Genomic DNA, 16,242 nt, shown 5'->3' with positions numbered 1-16,242 from the left:
ACCCAGAGTTCTATGGCCGAGGACTAAGGATGCTATACATTTGGTGTCCTTTCTGGGACCTACACATATCTCCAGCTTAGTCAGGTTTGTGAGGATTCCAGTTTTTCCACCTTCGACTTGATTTCCTACATAGCGAGTGTAGGTAGCAGATGGGTATGTGAAGCGTGTTGCCTTAGTTGTGAGAGCTTACTTAGCTTTCCAAGAGACCAGCCTGTCACCTTGTCACAACTGGCATAATCTGAATTCATAACAAATTACCATCTTCTTGATAACTCTAACCATCTTCCATCATAGGATTTCATCTGTAAATGGGAACCTTTCATCTCTACCCAGTAGACCATCCTGAATCTCTTAACCAAGAAAAAGGTTTTAGGCTGCTTAAGCTGACTTGCTCAAGTCTAAGCCTATCCATGTATCTACAAGTTTTGTTGCCAGCCCAGTATGGCTCAATAGTTATGCAGTGCTTTTTTTTTTTTTTTTAAGATAAAACGCTTGATTCACAAAAGCTTTCATAAAATGTGGAAATCTAGGAGTTGTATATTTAGTTTTAAAAATATCAGATTTTCAACTATCTGGGAACTGACAAAAATGGAGTTACAGAAGTCGTAGATTTCCATGTGTACTCCGATTCGTCCACTGTGGTCCATTAATTTATAATATTGCAACTAAAATATTAAATTAACATATTTATATCCCCTGTTCTAATATCAATTACCTGCTCTCACAAAGAAATATTCACTATCAGATTAACATCTCGCATGAAGCTGTGAGCAACATATTTTATTCAGTCTATATAAGCATTCAATGTCTGTATCAAATGTCTTTCATACAATATTTCATTAAAATTGATGTCACTGATTTTATGCATGATGAGCATCAAACATGCACATCTTCCAGGTGTTCATTGCACAGGCAAATTCTTGGTTTCTGACATAGGTACTTTACCTTGCAGGTAGGCGCTGTCAATGCCATTTTCAATAGCTTCTTGCAGGTCTGTAAGTAGCTGCTGAGGCATCCGTTCAGAATATTCAATGACTGGTTTAGTGACACCTCCTTCTTCTTCCCATGGTCGTAGCCCCATCTCAACAGTCACTGTGTGCCGCTTTTCTCCTATTGTTCTATCAAGTGTGTCTGAAATAATAATGTAAGATGCAAAATAACGCTCACTATATTGGGTATATACTCACTTTCAGTTATTTGTGGTAATTTGGTCATGACTAATGTCGGTTCTCTAGTTACTTTACATTAACTGTTGTAATGTACTTTAATAAATTAACATTTAAATAAATAAAAAGATATATAAAAAGTGTGTGTGAAATGACATCAAGTAAACATTACTTCAACACCCGTGCGAAAAAATTATTTTCACACACATTTATTTGAGTTCAGATCTGGCACCTACTGCGGTTAAGAACACTAAAAAAAAAAGTTCAAAACAACATAAAAGTGTTGCAGGTAACCTACATGCTTTTCCTTTCAAGTCTGCTTAGCGCAAAACACAATGTGATCCAGTGCAAAAAAAAACAACCCAAAAAACTTCCCTTTTCTTATGATATTTCTAGTGGATACTACATGTTACCTCAGATGCCTCCCCTTAAAAAATAGCACCTGGTGCCAGTTTGTATACAGAAATCTCTTTATATTCTGCAGCCCCACAAAACTTCAGTTAGCTGGTCAGGTTGTCTGGCATGCAACAACACTGGCTTACACACAGAGCCACATTGTGGCCAGTTCCTTAATTTTTTTCCAATCAAACGAGTAGAGATAAATTGAAACTAACCCTGGGCGGAGTTGGCAGAGTTTTACTCCGCGGAACTCCGCGTAGTGCCAGACAAATTCTGCTGCGCTCTGGAGTTTCGCCAGCGGCAGAGTCTGTTAAGTCGTGCAGCTCACACTGATCTTTAGTGCCAGGAGTTTATCTCACATTGTTAAAATCAGCACTAAGGGCACTGCGCGTTGCACCAGAGGGCGCTGTTGCTTGCTGCCACTTAAGTAGGCATTCTACTCGAGCTGTAGTCTCCGAACGCGAATGGCAGACAACATGAGCGGTCGCAACCTACGGTGACCATCCGCAATTAGAAATCTCGCCAGGAGGAGGTCTAGCGCGTAGTTTTTTCTAGCAAGTGCTCGGCCAACTTACCGTTGGCGAGCAGCTTGAGGGAAAAAAAACTCCGCTCCAAGTCACTTCGCTGAGTTTTTCAGAACTCCGAGTGGAGTGGGCAAAACTCTGCGAATTCCACCGGCAGAGTGGGATTCTTCACCCACCCCTACTGAAAAAACTTAACAAGAACAGACATTAAAACAAGAATAGTCATGTTGGATACTTTGAGGAATGGTGCAAATTCAGGAGGGGAATAGGGAGGGCAATGAAGAATCGGCAAGAAGATGTTTGTATTGTATCCACCAGAAATATTGTTACCAAAGGTAGATAACTTTTTCTACTGGCGAATACCTTGTCCCGCAGATTTCTCACCTAGAGAATGAGTCCCAAAGCAATACTTGAATGGAAGCGAGACTTAGTGTTGGCTCACTAAGAAAATGATGCAACATTCCCTAGAAAAGTGTTCATCACTCCACACCTGAGCCGCCAGACAGTAATATTTGGTAAAAGTATGTAAAAAAGACCAATTGTCTGGCCAACAAACATCAGCCAATGGGGTCACCCCTAGTGACAACAGTACCACCATGGCCCCTTGTACAGTGTGTACGGAGGTCCTTTTATGCAAAAGCACAGCATATTTTAATAGACAGTGCTTTACCTTTCTTGGCTCCATCGAAACCTACAAAAAAATCTGATGGTCTACTCATTCTCACCTTGTTTGAGCAACAAAGTGAATAGCTCACCTGGCTTTCAGCCTGTGCAACCACTGCTCTTCATTGGGAGGATGAGGATGGGAAAGAGTAACAGACTAACGTACACCACTTCATTAGAAAAGGTGGACAATTAGGCAGAACCAGTTTATCTTAGTAGAAGACAATAAATGGAGGCTGGAACTACAGGGCCTGCAATTCCCCAACCCGGTGGGCTGAATTAAGAGCCACCAGGACGACGGCCTTTAGGGTCAAAAGACAGAACAACCATGCTTGGGTTTGAGCAGTAATGCATAACTCTATTCACACCAAATCTTTCACATTCTTAGCACTCATATTTGCTGACCTGTGGTTTCTTGACACCCCTACAGTTTGCACTGCCTCCTTTAGTGGCAGACATTTTCTATTGCCACCAAATTATTAGAATAGCCTCTGCCTCACACTCCAGTTACAGCAAACCATCACTTTAAGTGAATGTTAAAACAAGTGGGTTTTTAATCAGTAGGGTTGTCTCGCCTTCTTAGTCTTTTCCTCTGTTACGTGCTTGACAGCACCAAGAATCCTTAGTGTAATCTATGCTGTACAAATGAAACATAACAGTAAGCCTTTCACAAAACGCACCATGAGAGTCAACCTAAACCATTAAGGCTGTTAGGAAAGAGATAGAAATGCTGAAAGAATACAAAAAAAGCCTTTGAAATTAGAAAGCCCTAAGCCATGCGGAGCAAGGGAAAGCACAAAGTAAAGGACGTCGATATGTGAGCCTCAAAATGCATTCAGCCTGCATCATGGCACCAAGAAACAGTTTTCACATTTACCTGCATAGTGAATTGGTGTCTAATTTCCAGGCAGCTTGGATGAAATCTGCTCCCCCTAGGTGGTAAACTGAAGGTCTCAAACTAGCAAGCCACACCGGGGCTCGCCGGACAGAGCTCGAGCCCTGGGCCCGGTGGACCCCCGTCCCCAGCGCCCAGAACCTCCGCTGGCTTGCAGGACTGGGGGGCTCCTCCACCCTAGGGCACGATGGACGGAGCTCAAGCCCTGGGCCCAGTCCCAGCTTCCGAGCCCTAGCCAGGCCGGGGAGAGCATCCCCGGGCCCCGGTGGATCCCTGCCCCCCAGCGCCCGGACCCTCGGCTGTCTTGCAGGATGAGGGGTTACGGCACCCGGGGGCCCACTGGAAGGAGCTCAAGCTCCAGGCCCTGTCCCAGCTTCCGAACCCTAGCCTAGTGAATTCGTGTCTAATTTCCAGGCAGCTTGGATGACATCTGCTCCCCCTAGGTGGTAAGCTAAAGGTCTCAAACTAGCAAGACCCCCGGGGCCCGCAGGACAGAGCTCGAGCCCTGGGCCCGGTCCCAGCTTCCGAGCCGTAGCCAGGTCGGGGAGAGCCTCCCCGGGCCCGATGGTCCCCCGCCCCCAGCGCCCAGGCCCTTGGCTGTCTTGCGAGACGGGGGGCCTCCCGCACCCTAGGGCTCGCCGGACAGAGCTCAAGCCCTGAGCTCGGTCACAGCAGACCCCGTACCCAGCACACAGACCTTCGGCTGGAACAAAGGAGGGTTAAGCCCAGGCCACATCCTCTCCCCACCGGCCTGCCTGGTGAGCCCATTTTCCGAGACTATTAAGCCCCCACGTAGTAGGGGCTTACAGAACCCTGGGGAAAGACAAAAGTTGGAGTTACCCAGGCCGGCCGGCTATCTGGTCTCCCAGCCCGCATGCCCAACTGGCCGCCCGGCCCCCAGGGCCAACTGATCGGCCGGCACACAGGGCCATCTGGTCGTCCAGCCCGCAGGGCCATCTGGTGGCCCAGCCTGCAGGGCCATCTGGTCGTGCAGCTAGGCGACCAGATAGCCTGGGAAGACCCAGCACCCAGATGGCTTGAGACAGTAGGACCCAGTCACCCTTGCCGTCCGACGACGGCGAGGGTGGCCAAGCGCTCCGAGGCCGCTGATCGGCGGCTCCTTCTCCGGGGCTCCTCATCTCCCTGCTCGACTTGTTTGGGAGCGGGGGAAGGGGAGGAGGCTGGGCCAGGCCATCTTGTCACCCTGCTAACCCACAAGGGATGGTGGCTCCCATCCCCGAACGCCGGTGGCGCAGGGACGAGAGGGGGAGGCCACATGCCGGAGGGCAAGTTGTGGGGGCGGCCTCCCGCGAGTCCACGGGGCCTCCTCTGCACCCCTCCCAATGTCTCGGCGGCAGAGGGACCCACCCCTGGGTGTGGTGGAGGAGGGTATCCGCAGGTGCCCACACACGGAAAAACAAAAGCTTGGCTCAGAGGATGACTTTCAATAGATCACAGCGAGATAGCTCCTCTACAACTTACGAAACCCTCATCCAGAATCAGGTCATCTATGAATGATTTAGCACTGGGTGCCCCACGAATAGGTGGTGCACTAAGGGCAATGGAGGCGTCCCCCTTCCATCCGTGCTCCAGTCCCCAATCGAGCAGGCCAACCAAGGCTCCACAGCACTGTGATATCGTTACGGTTTAGGGGGGATTCTGACTTAGAGGCATTCAGTCATAATCCCAAAGATGGTATCTTTGCCCCATTGGCTACTCAGCCAAGCACATACACCAAATGTCTGAACCTGCGGTTCCTCTCATACTGAGCAGGATTATTATTGCAACAACACATCATCAGTAGGGTAAAACCAACCTGCCTCACGATGGTCTAAACCCAGTTCACGTTCCCTATTAGTGGGTGAACAATCCAGCACGTGGTGAATTCTGCTTCACAATGATAGGAAGAGTGGGTGAGGGACCCTGCCGTGGGCGATTGGGGCGGTCTGATATTGTGGGGGAATAAAGGGAAGCAGAGCTCAACCCTGCGACAGCCCGAACATGTCCCGGGGAAGCCCCTGGGAGATTGACAATCGAACGACCCTCAGTAGGCGTAGCCCCGGGAGGAACCCGGGGCCGCAAGGTGCGTTCGAAGTGTTGATGATCAATGTGTCCTGCAATTCACACTAATTCTCGAAACTAGCCGCATTCTTCATCGACGCGCAAGCCGAGTGATCCATCGCCAACAGTCACAGGTAACTTTTCGAAATGGTCACCCACCTGCAGGTGTAGGAGAGGCGGGAGGAAGGAGACGGTGTCCATTCACTGCCATCGCGGCGAGACGGCAGGGACCTCTGTTCAAGGCTTCCCCTCTGGGAGTCAGACTGCACCGTTGGGAGAAAAAAAGTGCTACCAGGCGCTCGGCCTGAGAATCCCCCCACCCACCCAAGGGTGAGGGGGGCTGCCGGTGCGACAGGAGCAGGCAGGCCCACCACCGCCGGACGTGCAGGTGGGTCGCCCCACCTGCACGTCAGCCATCCGTCACAAGGCGGCCCAAGCCGTGCTGACGAGTAGCCCACCCCACCCTTACCTGGGTTGGAGGCGCCGGAAGGGAAGAGCCAGGCAGCTACCCATCCCGCATGCCTCCCACCAAGAGGAGCCGGAGAGGCACTGCCATTCGGCCCCCCCACCACGGGAGTCGTGCCAGGTGAGTGTGGGTTCCGTCTTGGGAGGGCCTCCCGCTGTGCCCCTCCCAGAGAGGGACAGGGGGCCACCGCCGCCCCCCGTCCCCGGTCCCTCGTGTGTCGGTCAGGTCCTCTCCGGTGGAAGAGGCCTGCCGAAAGCCTGGTCCTCACCCAAGCGCCCCATGCGGCCATGGACCGCTCCACTGGCCGGGGCGCACCAGGGTAGGGCTGGGCCTGTGCCTACGGTGTGTGCTTGCAGGAGGAGGCCGAGGGCTTCGGGCTGGCACCGTCAGTTACTCGGACCGCTCTGCCGTTAATGATCCTTCCGCAGGTTCACCTACGGAAACCTTGTTACGACTTTTACTTCCTCTAGATAGTCAAGTTTGATCGTCTTCGCAGCGCTCCGCAGGGCAGTTGCCGACCCAGGCGGGGCCGATCCGAGAACCTCACTAAACCATCCAATCGGTAGTAGCGACAGGCGGTGTGTACAAAGGGCAGGGACTTAATCAACACAAGCTTATGACCCGCACTTACTGAAAATTCCTCATTCATGGGAAATAATTGCAATCCCCGAACCCTATCACGAACGGGGTTCAGCGGGTTACCCGCACCTGTCGGCAAAAGGGTAGACACACGCTGATCCATTCAGTGTAGCATGCGTGCAGCCCCGGACATCTAAGGGCATCACAGACACATTGGGAATCTGTCAGAGGGGGGTGTGGACCTATCTAAAGTTATATCCGTCACACAATTGAAGTCTCCTCCTAACACTATCGGGGACTGTGCATCTAGAGATATTATAGGTGTCAAGGAGTCGAGAAATTGTACCTGCCCCACATTTTGAACATACATCCAGCCAAGCGACACCTGTACTCCATTGAGTTTCTTCTGAACCATAACATAGCACCCCTCTTTATCGATGCATACATTAGTGGATTCAAAAGGTACTCCTGCCTTATTCAAATCAATATCCCCCTATAAAATGAGGAGTAGGTTGTGGCATATAATTTTCCCCTCCATCTCATTCTTAGCTTAGCCACTTCCCCTTCCACAGAAAGGTACATTTCCTGCATAAGAGCTACATCCACCTCCTTCCACTTCATGTATGACAGGATTTTTCATCATTTGCAAATAGATCCCATACCTCTCATATTCCACATGCGGGGAGAAAAATCTATTTAAAAGCCATTATGGTGATGTAGATATCCACCTCCCACTACCTCCACAGACCCAGACTTTAAGGGAGCCGCCAATCCTCCAATAATTTGCGGGGACTGTCATATAAAAATACAATATCATATAAGAACAATTGTTTCTTACCTGTAAACAGGTGGTTCTCCAGTATTGGTGTCTTTCATAGATTCACATGCTTGAATATCCCCCGTCGTCGGAGTGGGAGTCCCACGGTAAATAAAATAGCAATAATATATACTATATATATATATATATGTAACATAAAACCTGAAATATGTAATAGAAAAAAGGCATAACAAGCCTACACATATTTCTACATAGGAATGCATGGAAAAGGAAAAACCATTTGCAGTCTATCATTGTCATTATGTTGGTCCAAACTACAGCCAATCAGGCGCCAGCAACCCTCTAGAACCTTCTCCTCAGAGCTCAGCACCTCAGATTTTCGTAGCACAAGAGTGACCACAGAGTCTATGAGGAGAAGAGAGCCTCTGAGGGGAGGAGGGTGGGTCGCATGTGAATCTATGAAAGACACCAATACTGGAGAACCACCTGTTTACAGGTAAGAAACAATTGTTCTTCTCCAGTATTAGGGGTGTCTTTCATAGATTCACATGCTTGAATAGAATAGATAGCAGTACCCTCCTAAGAGCTGAGATTGCAAAGTACATCCTCAAAAGTTGAAGACAATAATATATAGCTGAAAAGCATATAGCAATCACAGAAAGAAATGGAGGAGGGATCAGAGGCTCACCTTATTGAAAAAGATGACGAAGCACTGCTTGCCCCACTGCGGTATCCGCTTCGTTGACAGCTTCCAAACAATAATGTCTGGTAAAGGTGTGCCTGCTGGACCATGTCGCTGCTCGACAAATCTGGTGTAGAGGCACCCCAGCAAACAACGCAGTGGACGATGCCATCGCTCTTGTAGAATGTGCCTTAACTGGACTCGGTAAAGGCCTGTCAGCCTGCTAATGAGAAAAAGATATGGCTGCAGAGAGCCATCGTGCCACTTTTTGTTTAGTCACTGAATGCCCTTTTCGCAACAGTTCATATGCTATAAATAGCTGATCAGATTTACGGAAAAGGGCTGCTCTGGAAATGTAGAATTTTAGACAACGTTTTATGTCTAAAGAATGTGCTCGTCCTAGCTGTATATTTCCATAGGCAATAAACAGTTGATCGAATTTGATAATGACAGAGGTCCTTGCAAATAGAAATTTAAAACATCTTCTGATGTCAAGACTATGTAAATATCCTCTCCGCAAGGGATTGTGGATTAGGAAAAACGTCTTTAAGATTACTGGTTCTTTCAGGTGAAAATCCGAAGGCACCTTTAGGCATACCCCTTGTACGTAGCACTACAGAATAGGGCGTGAATCGTAAGAAAGGTGAATTGACAATGAGAGCTTGAACATCACAGACTCTTCTAGATGAAGTTAATGCTAACAAAGAGAAAAAAAAAAACGTTGCATGTTAGGAAATTGAAATACATCCTAAAAATTGGCTCAAATGGGTGGCGCATGAGGTGCGCTAATACTACATTATAATGCCATGATGGAGGCGGACGACGTACAGGAGGAAACATTCTGAGTAGTCCCTTAAAGAACTGTTGTATTCTGGAAGAATAAAGAGAGATGGACCCATCCTGACGTTACCTTGAAATGGCTGCCAAAAAGACCTTCAACGTAGTATGAGATAAGCCTGATCTTGCCAGGTGCAAGAAAAAGGTAATATCTGGTCTGGCGTTGCAAGAAATGGGTAAACCCCAGCAGATTAACACCAAATGCAGATTATTATTTATGTATTTATTTATTTTTAAAGACTGTATGTCTTTAGTAGGTGCTCTCGCATAAGCCAGTACCTCTTTACAATCCGCCGAGATAGTCAGATGACCTAATACAAGGTGCTCAGACACCAAGCTGCTAATTTTAGAGAAGCCGGATCTGATGGCAAATTTGACCATTCTGAATGGAGAGGAGATTTGGAATTGGTCGAAACTGTATTGGATCGTACTCTGAGAGGAGAAGAAGTTCGGTGAATCAGTATTGGCGAGGCCACCTGTGGGCGATGGGAACCAAACGATACGGCTCTTTGTTCATCTGACGGAGAATTCTCGGAACCAACGGTACCGGAGAAAAGGCGTAAGCATATATTTGAGACCAGTTTATCGAAAACGCCTTCCCCTGCGAGTCCCTGTGGGGATGCCAGCTTGCAAAGAAACAGGCATAAGCCGTTTTTTTTTTTTTTTTTTTTCGTAAAGAGGTCCATTCGATCCGCCGTTGGCTGATGCAGTTCCTATTCGTGGGTGGACACCTGTTGACCTGCTGAGGGTGTCCGCCAGCACATTTGCAACTCCCGGCACATGAACAGCCAAGAGTTTGATCCTGTGCCATATTGCCCAAGCCCATATCTCTTGGGCTTTCTGAGATAGAAGAACCAACCTCGTTCTTCCTTGTTTGTGCAAGTAAGGTATTGTCTGTGCAAACGAATACTGTGGCTCCTTGAATGATAACACGAAAGGATTTGAGGGCTAAGAAGATAGCACCTAGCTCTAGCCGATTGATGTGCTAAGCCTTTTGTTGAGGGTTCCCATTCCCTGCTGAACCTTCAGCCCTTGAGATATGCTCCTCAACCCTCGAAGGGATGCGTCTGTGGTGATTGTGTAATTTGGCACTTCTGGAAGGAATAACGTACACCCCTTCTACAAATTTCGTACTTGGACCCACCAACAAAAAGGGGGGGGCCTCTTGCATCCGAGGATTGATTTGAATGAGATCTACAAAGGAACTGGAGACCTGAAACCAACGTAGAAGAACCACCAAGTGGGAGATGCAAGCCCGTTGTTCGTGCGAGATAAACACCGTTGCTAGGTTGGTATTGATTGATGATCCGAGAAATGTAGATATCGGAGCTAGTACTAGTTGTGACTTGTCATGATTTATTGAAAATCAGGTCTTGAAACAGTGACTGACAAGTTTGGGTGTGCTGGACTGATTGTAAATAAGAGCGAGCCCTTATTATACAGTTGTCTCAGGAATGAGAAATTTGTATGCCTTGCAGACGTAGATAGGCTGCCACTGGAGCCAGGATGTACTTAAAGACACTTGAAACGGACCTAAATCCAAGAGGTAGGACCTTTATTGAATAAGTTCTGTACCTATTGTAAAGCGTAGCCACTTCCTATGCTTAGGAAGGATTGGCACATGAAAATAGACATCCTGGAGGTTGAGAGTAGTTATAAACTCGTTCTGGCATAAGAACTTAGGATTTTGTTGAGGGACAACATTTGTAAAGTTTGCGCAAAGATCTAAAATCATGCAACACTTTCCTCATTTGCTTGTTGATGAGGAACTGAGAGTAAACCCTAATGCTGTTGGAGATTCGGAACCACTCCGACGGTCCCTGTTTGTATCCATATAGACACTTGTGAAAACAACATCCGTAGATGAGAAGGAGGAGGTCCCTTTGGAGGTGTAGAAAGAGGGAAATTAGACAAATTCTAAAGTGTGCCCTTGGGCATGACGTTTAAAAACCCAACGGTCCTCTGTCACCTTTGACCAAGTGGAGTAAAAGTGAGATATTAGATCTCTGACGTTTTTGGAGGGAATAAAGGTGTATTCCCGGTAATCCATTGTTTCTTAGAAGAGTTTGCCTAGGCTGTACGATGATAGTCTAGGTAGGACCTGTTGGTACTGTGCCTATGTGACTGCGTTTGATTTGAGTAACGCAATTGATTTTGATTGTAGGAGTCAATACTGGAGGGAACTCCCTTGAAACAAAGGACGTGGAGCTACGTCCTCGGCACCACGAAAAGGATGCGATTCTAAATCCGTATCTGTATCTGTGTCCTTTAAGATGGTCTGCATTGCCTCATCAACATGCTGGCCAGAAGGGCTCCTCAATCAAAAGAACAAGTGAAGTATAGAAGTCTGAACCTCCTTGCGAAAGACGTAGCATTGAAGCAAAATTGTCTTTCCCAGACTGCCCCTATAGCGAGCTGTGGAACACCTGTACACGCAATGTCCGCTTCACAGTGTATCATTTCTGATGCACTTCTCTCTCGCTCTCACTCCTGCAGGATCTTCAAAGCGTGAGGCTTGGAGGATTCTGGAATAAGTGCTACTGGCGCCAACATGTCAGAGCACATATGGTGGCATACTTGCCCAACTGGCTTGCAAGATAATCGCTGTGCCGCCTGAATAATGACTGAGGCAGGGTAGGCTGAATAGTGGGGAGCTGCACATTTCTTGTCGAGGCGCGAAAAACCGCCGGCACAGAGTTTGACCTCTGCATGAGTTTAACACCTTCTTGCTAAATAAAGTCTATGATAGGAACCAATATTCACCGGAGGTGAATGCAATAAAGCTCCAGTTTTTAGAGGAAGATATAAAGGCAGGAGTAAAAAGCCACCACGCCATCACGTGGATGTAGCAGAAAGCGGCAGTCGACGAGATAAATCGTCTACCAAAACACATTGTGCATAAAAGACAACCGTGTGTGAAACCAACTGTCGACGGGCTCAACCGTCGACGATTCCAATAGTTGACAGGGTCAACCGTCAACGAAGCCAACTGGCGTCGAGGCTGAATGTTGACGGAGCTCACCGTCTACGGAGCTCACCGTCTATGGAGCTCACCGTCAACAGAGCTCACCGTCTACAGAGCTCACCGTCTACAGAGCTCACCGTCTACAGAGCTCACCGTCTACAGAGCTCACCGTCTACAGAGCTCACCGTCTACAGAGCTCACCGTCTACAGAGCTCACCGTCTACAGAGCTCACCGTCTACAGAGCTCACCGTCTACAGAGCTCACCGTCTACAGAGCTCACCGTCTACAGAGCTCACCGTCTACGGAGCTCACCGTCTACGGAGCTCACCGTCTACGGAGCTCACCGTCTACGGAGCTCACCGTCTACGGAGCTCACCGTCTACGGAGCTCACCGTCTACGGAGCTCACCGTCTACGGAGCTCACCGTCTACGGAGCTCACCGTCTACGGAGCTCACCGTCTACGGAGCTCATCGTCTACGGAGCTCATCGTCTACAGAGCTCATCGTCTACGGAGCTCACCGTCTACGGAGCTCACCGTCTACGGAGCTCACCGTCTACGGAGCTCATCGTCTACGGAGCTCATCGTCGACGAGCCTACCGTCGACAAGCCTATCGTCGACGAGGCCATCGTCGACGAGCCTACCGTCGACGAGCTCACCGTCGACGAGCTCACCGTCGACGAGGCCACCGTCGACGGGACATATATCGTAGACGAGCCTACCGTCGACGAGCCACCGTCGACGAGCCTACCGTCGACGAGCCACCGTCGACGAGCCTACCGTCGACGAGCCACCGTCGACGAGCCTACCGTCGACGAGCCACCGTCGACGAGCCACCGTCGACGGGACATATCGTAGACTAGCCTACCGTCGACGAGCTTACCGTCGACGAGGACAACTGTCGAAGAAATTACCATCGACAAAAAACTCCCAGTGGTCTACGAGCCTGTAGTCGACAAGAGGGCACTGTCCTCACTGTCGTCGACGCATACCTGGAGGCGTTGTCGCCTCAGAGCAAAAGTGATGGCAAAGATTGTCGTCAGAGGATACATAGACCGTATCGTCGACAAGCTGGCACATTTTCACGTAGAAAAGTGCGCAGTGTGAGTCTAGACGCCTGAGAGTAAATCTCGTGGGCGTAGATGTGGGAGGCAGACTCAAAGAAGGCCAGAGACCCCTTAATTGTTATTTTACTTCAGCTGGTGAAGTAGAGGAGAAGCATCACTTAAAACGTGAATGTGCAGGACAAACAACAAAAATTCCTCCCACATCAGAAGGGGGGTACAGTCTAAGCACAAGAACAACCCCTTCTCCTCTTACCATGTCAGAGACAAGCAGAGTGTTTCCATATACTCTTCATGAGGGTTCACAGGAAAAGGTCACAGTTTCCTACAAGTGACACAGGGTCTGAACGTAGACTTCATGTAAGAAGACAGTACAAAACTGTGATATTAAGAAGAAGAAATTGAAGAAAATTGAAGAAAAACTGAGCAGAGCTCAGGGAGACTCCCTTCACACGACGTGCGGTAGAAAATCTGAGGTGCTGAGCTCTGAGGAGAAGGTTCTAGAGGGTTGCTGGCGCCTGATTGGCTGTAGTTTGGACCAACATAATGACAATGATAGACTGCAAATGGTTTTTCCTTTTCCATGCATTCCTATGTAGAAATATGTGTAGGCTTGTTATGCCTTTTTTCTATTACATATTTCAGGTTTTATGTTACATATATATATATATATAGTATATATTATTGCTATTTTATTTACCGTGGGACTCCCACTCCGACGACGGGGGATATTCAAGCATGTGAATCTATGAAAGACACCCCTAATACTGGAAAAGAGAGTACATTCTCCACCCTCCTTGACTATTAGTCAAAGGAGATTTGTGGGGAGGAGGGGTGTACAATCGGACCATCATTCCACCTGCCCACTTACCATCCCCATCATTGTAATATTTACAAATTAGTTAAGCTCAGCATCTCTAGCAATGTTCTCCACAGTACTGTAGATCCTCGGGTCTGCTTTGCTCTGTGTTGTGTGGCAGGGAGCAGTGTGTATCCAAGTGCATCTTATCATTAGTATATGTTGTAGAGCTGGTGCAACCCATGTCTCTAAGCTCTCTGGGGCTCAGTAGTCCAGTCAGCTACTAAATTATAGGTTAAGTCACACTCTTTCAGGTAGCTTTCTATATCTTCATTTCTTCAGGCAGAGGCACATTCCCCCCACCATTTCTAGCAAAAATGGGACAGAAAGCCCATTGTATTGTATAATTTGGTCGGAGGAACACTAATCATGTGCCTTACTGTTCCCTCCTAAGAAGAGTAACCCAGGCGGCACATTTTCGGGTCACCACAACGTCTTCAGAACGCACAATGGGTGGGGATTGGAGGTGGGTGGTGGAAAGCTTAGGAAATTTCAACCATCTTCGTTCACAGCTGGCCACCCCTTATGATCGCAATAACATTTTAAATTTAAATCAAAACATCACATATAATTTTAACAGGACACTACAGGTGCATCCAAATGGGCAGTTGCACTTTGGTACTGTTTAGAAACCCTTTGTAGCATTAATGCACATCACAGGAAATTATGAGTTTACTGGTGCAAAGAAAAGGTACTATTGACTTTGGATTACTTTAACCTGAAGAAATAACGGGAAACGAACAAAAAGAAAAAAGCAATGGCAAAGTAAAGTGTTGGTCTAGGATTACTGGCAATGAAGGTGCACGTGCATATGGCACCAGGAAAAAGGTCAATACACATACTACAAGAGATGCAATGGTAGAAGTGGGCAGACTCCTTTCCCCAGGCTCTATGCTCTAGTAGGCGGAAGATAAATGTCAATGAACAGTGAACAGACTAATGGATGTAAAGGCCGGAACCAAAACACCTCTATGTATGTATACACTTTTTTCTTTTTTGTGGCATGTATGTGACAAATAATAAAATAATTATTGCACTACTTTGCCTACGCCAAACATATTACATCTGCCAATGCTCTTTATTAGAAGGCACTTTCAGGTTTAGATCATTCCATCCTTCAATGCCAATTTAACAATCGAAGATTGCAGTTCATTAATGAAAACTGGTTTCCAGAGCCTAATGTAAGGTAGGGTTAAATACAATTACTCTTAACTTGTGTGGCATCTCATGACACACATTTCACAAGCATTATGGTAACCACAAAACATTGATGCCATCACATCAGGACAGTAAAAAGAACACAAAATACAGGGCATAACATATATACTATCAATTTGAAATGAGCAAAGAAGACTACTGCATCTAAGATTTCACAGTTGAGCGGGTATATGATAGCCTGCTTACAATGGTATTGAGTAAAACATTTGTACCAGCATCAGAGATATCTGATCGAATAAAGAAACAACCCATAGTGGCCTTTAGCCTCACAGGTAATCGTGTAAATTGCATCACAGCCTGAAGTGGACCCACGTATTATTCACAGCTGAAGCAGATTGTGAACATCCACAGTATTCGCCGGTGGTTAACTCCAGAACTCAAAACACTCGGAGTATACACCAAGGCACCATAAATCTCCCCAGCTTAAGGCATACCTTTTTACTACTAATACTACTAACACTAACCCAAAGGGGTCAGGACTGTCCTATACTCATTTCTTCTGCCATTGCTGGAGACGCCTTAATACTGATGGGTGCAGAGAACTCAAAACACTCGGAGTATACACCAAGGCACCATAAATCTCCCCAGCTTAAGGCATACATTTTTACTACTAATACTACTAACACCAACCCAAAGGGGTCAGGACTGTCCTATACTCATTTCTTCTGCCATTGCTGGAGACGCCTTAATACTGATGGGTGCAGAGAACTAACATGTTGGGGCGCGAGTCTTGAAATTGGAGATGGCCTCCCCTAAAACCTAAGACATTGTATAAACTGGTTCTGCCTATAGTTAAAACGTTATGGTGAGGGATATGAAATAGCAAATACTGTCCCTTCCCAGCAGTCCCTGGGATGTATGCTCTTTGGGTTTGACATACCATTGATGGGCATCAATTACGTGGAAAAGAGATCATGTTGCAATGAAAAACTTTCAATACCATGCAAGTTGATCTGAATTGACTCCCAGCAGGTTTCTTGATAGAGAAGAACAAGATTAGGATTTAAGTTTCCTTGCTCAAAATGCAGAGGCACTTTACAGCTGATACTTAAAAAGTATAACTCAAGGCATGCTATTTTGCGGTG

General features: G+C 47.3%; 1 protein-coding gene and 1 non-coding gene across 3 annotated transcripts in view; both read right to left on the bottom strand.

The window, feature by feature from the left end:
* Positions 1 to 16,242, bottom strand: part of GFM2 (GTP dependent ribosome recycling factor mitochondrial 2) — a 336,627-nt gene that overhangs the window by 52,763 nt on the left and 267,622 nt on the right. For both annotated transcript variants that reach the window (XM_086960777.1, XM_086960778.1), the window contains one exon: positions 946 to 1,131. In XM_086960777.1, the coding sequence (XP_086816903.1) occupies positions 946 to 1,131 (186 nt within the window). The remainder of the gene's footprint in view (positions 1 to 945; positions 1,132 to 16,242) is intronic.
* Positions 5,686 to 5,838, bottom strand: LOC147726728 (5.8S ribosomal RNA). The gene has a single exon (XR_015309612.1). It is a non-coding gene; the product is annotated as a 5.8S ribosomal RNA (ribosomal RNA).

This window comes from Lissotriton vulgaris, chromosome 3_1, assembly GCF_964263255.1.
Source record: "Lissotriton vulgaris chromosome 3_1, aLisVul1.2, whole genome shotgun sequence".
Lineage (NCBI taxonomy): Eukaryota > Metazoa > Chordata > Amphibia > Caudata > Salamandridae > Lissotriton > Lissotriton vulgaris.
This window is presented reverse-complemented; position numbering and strand designations above follow the sequence as displayed.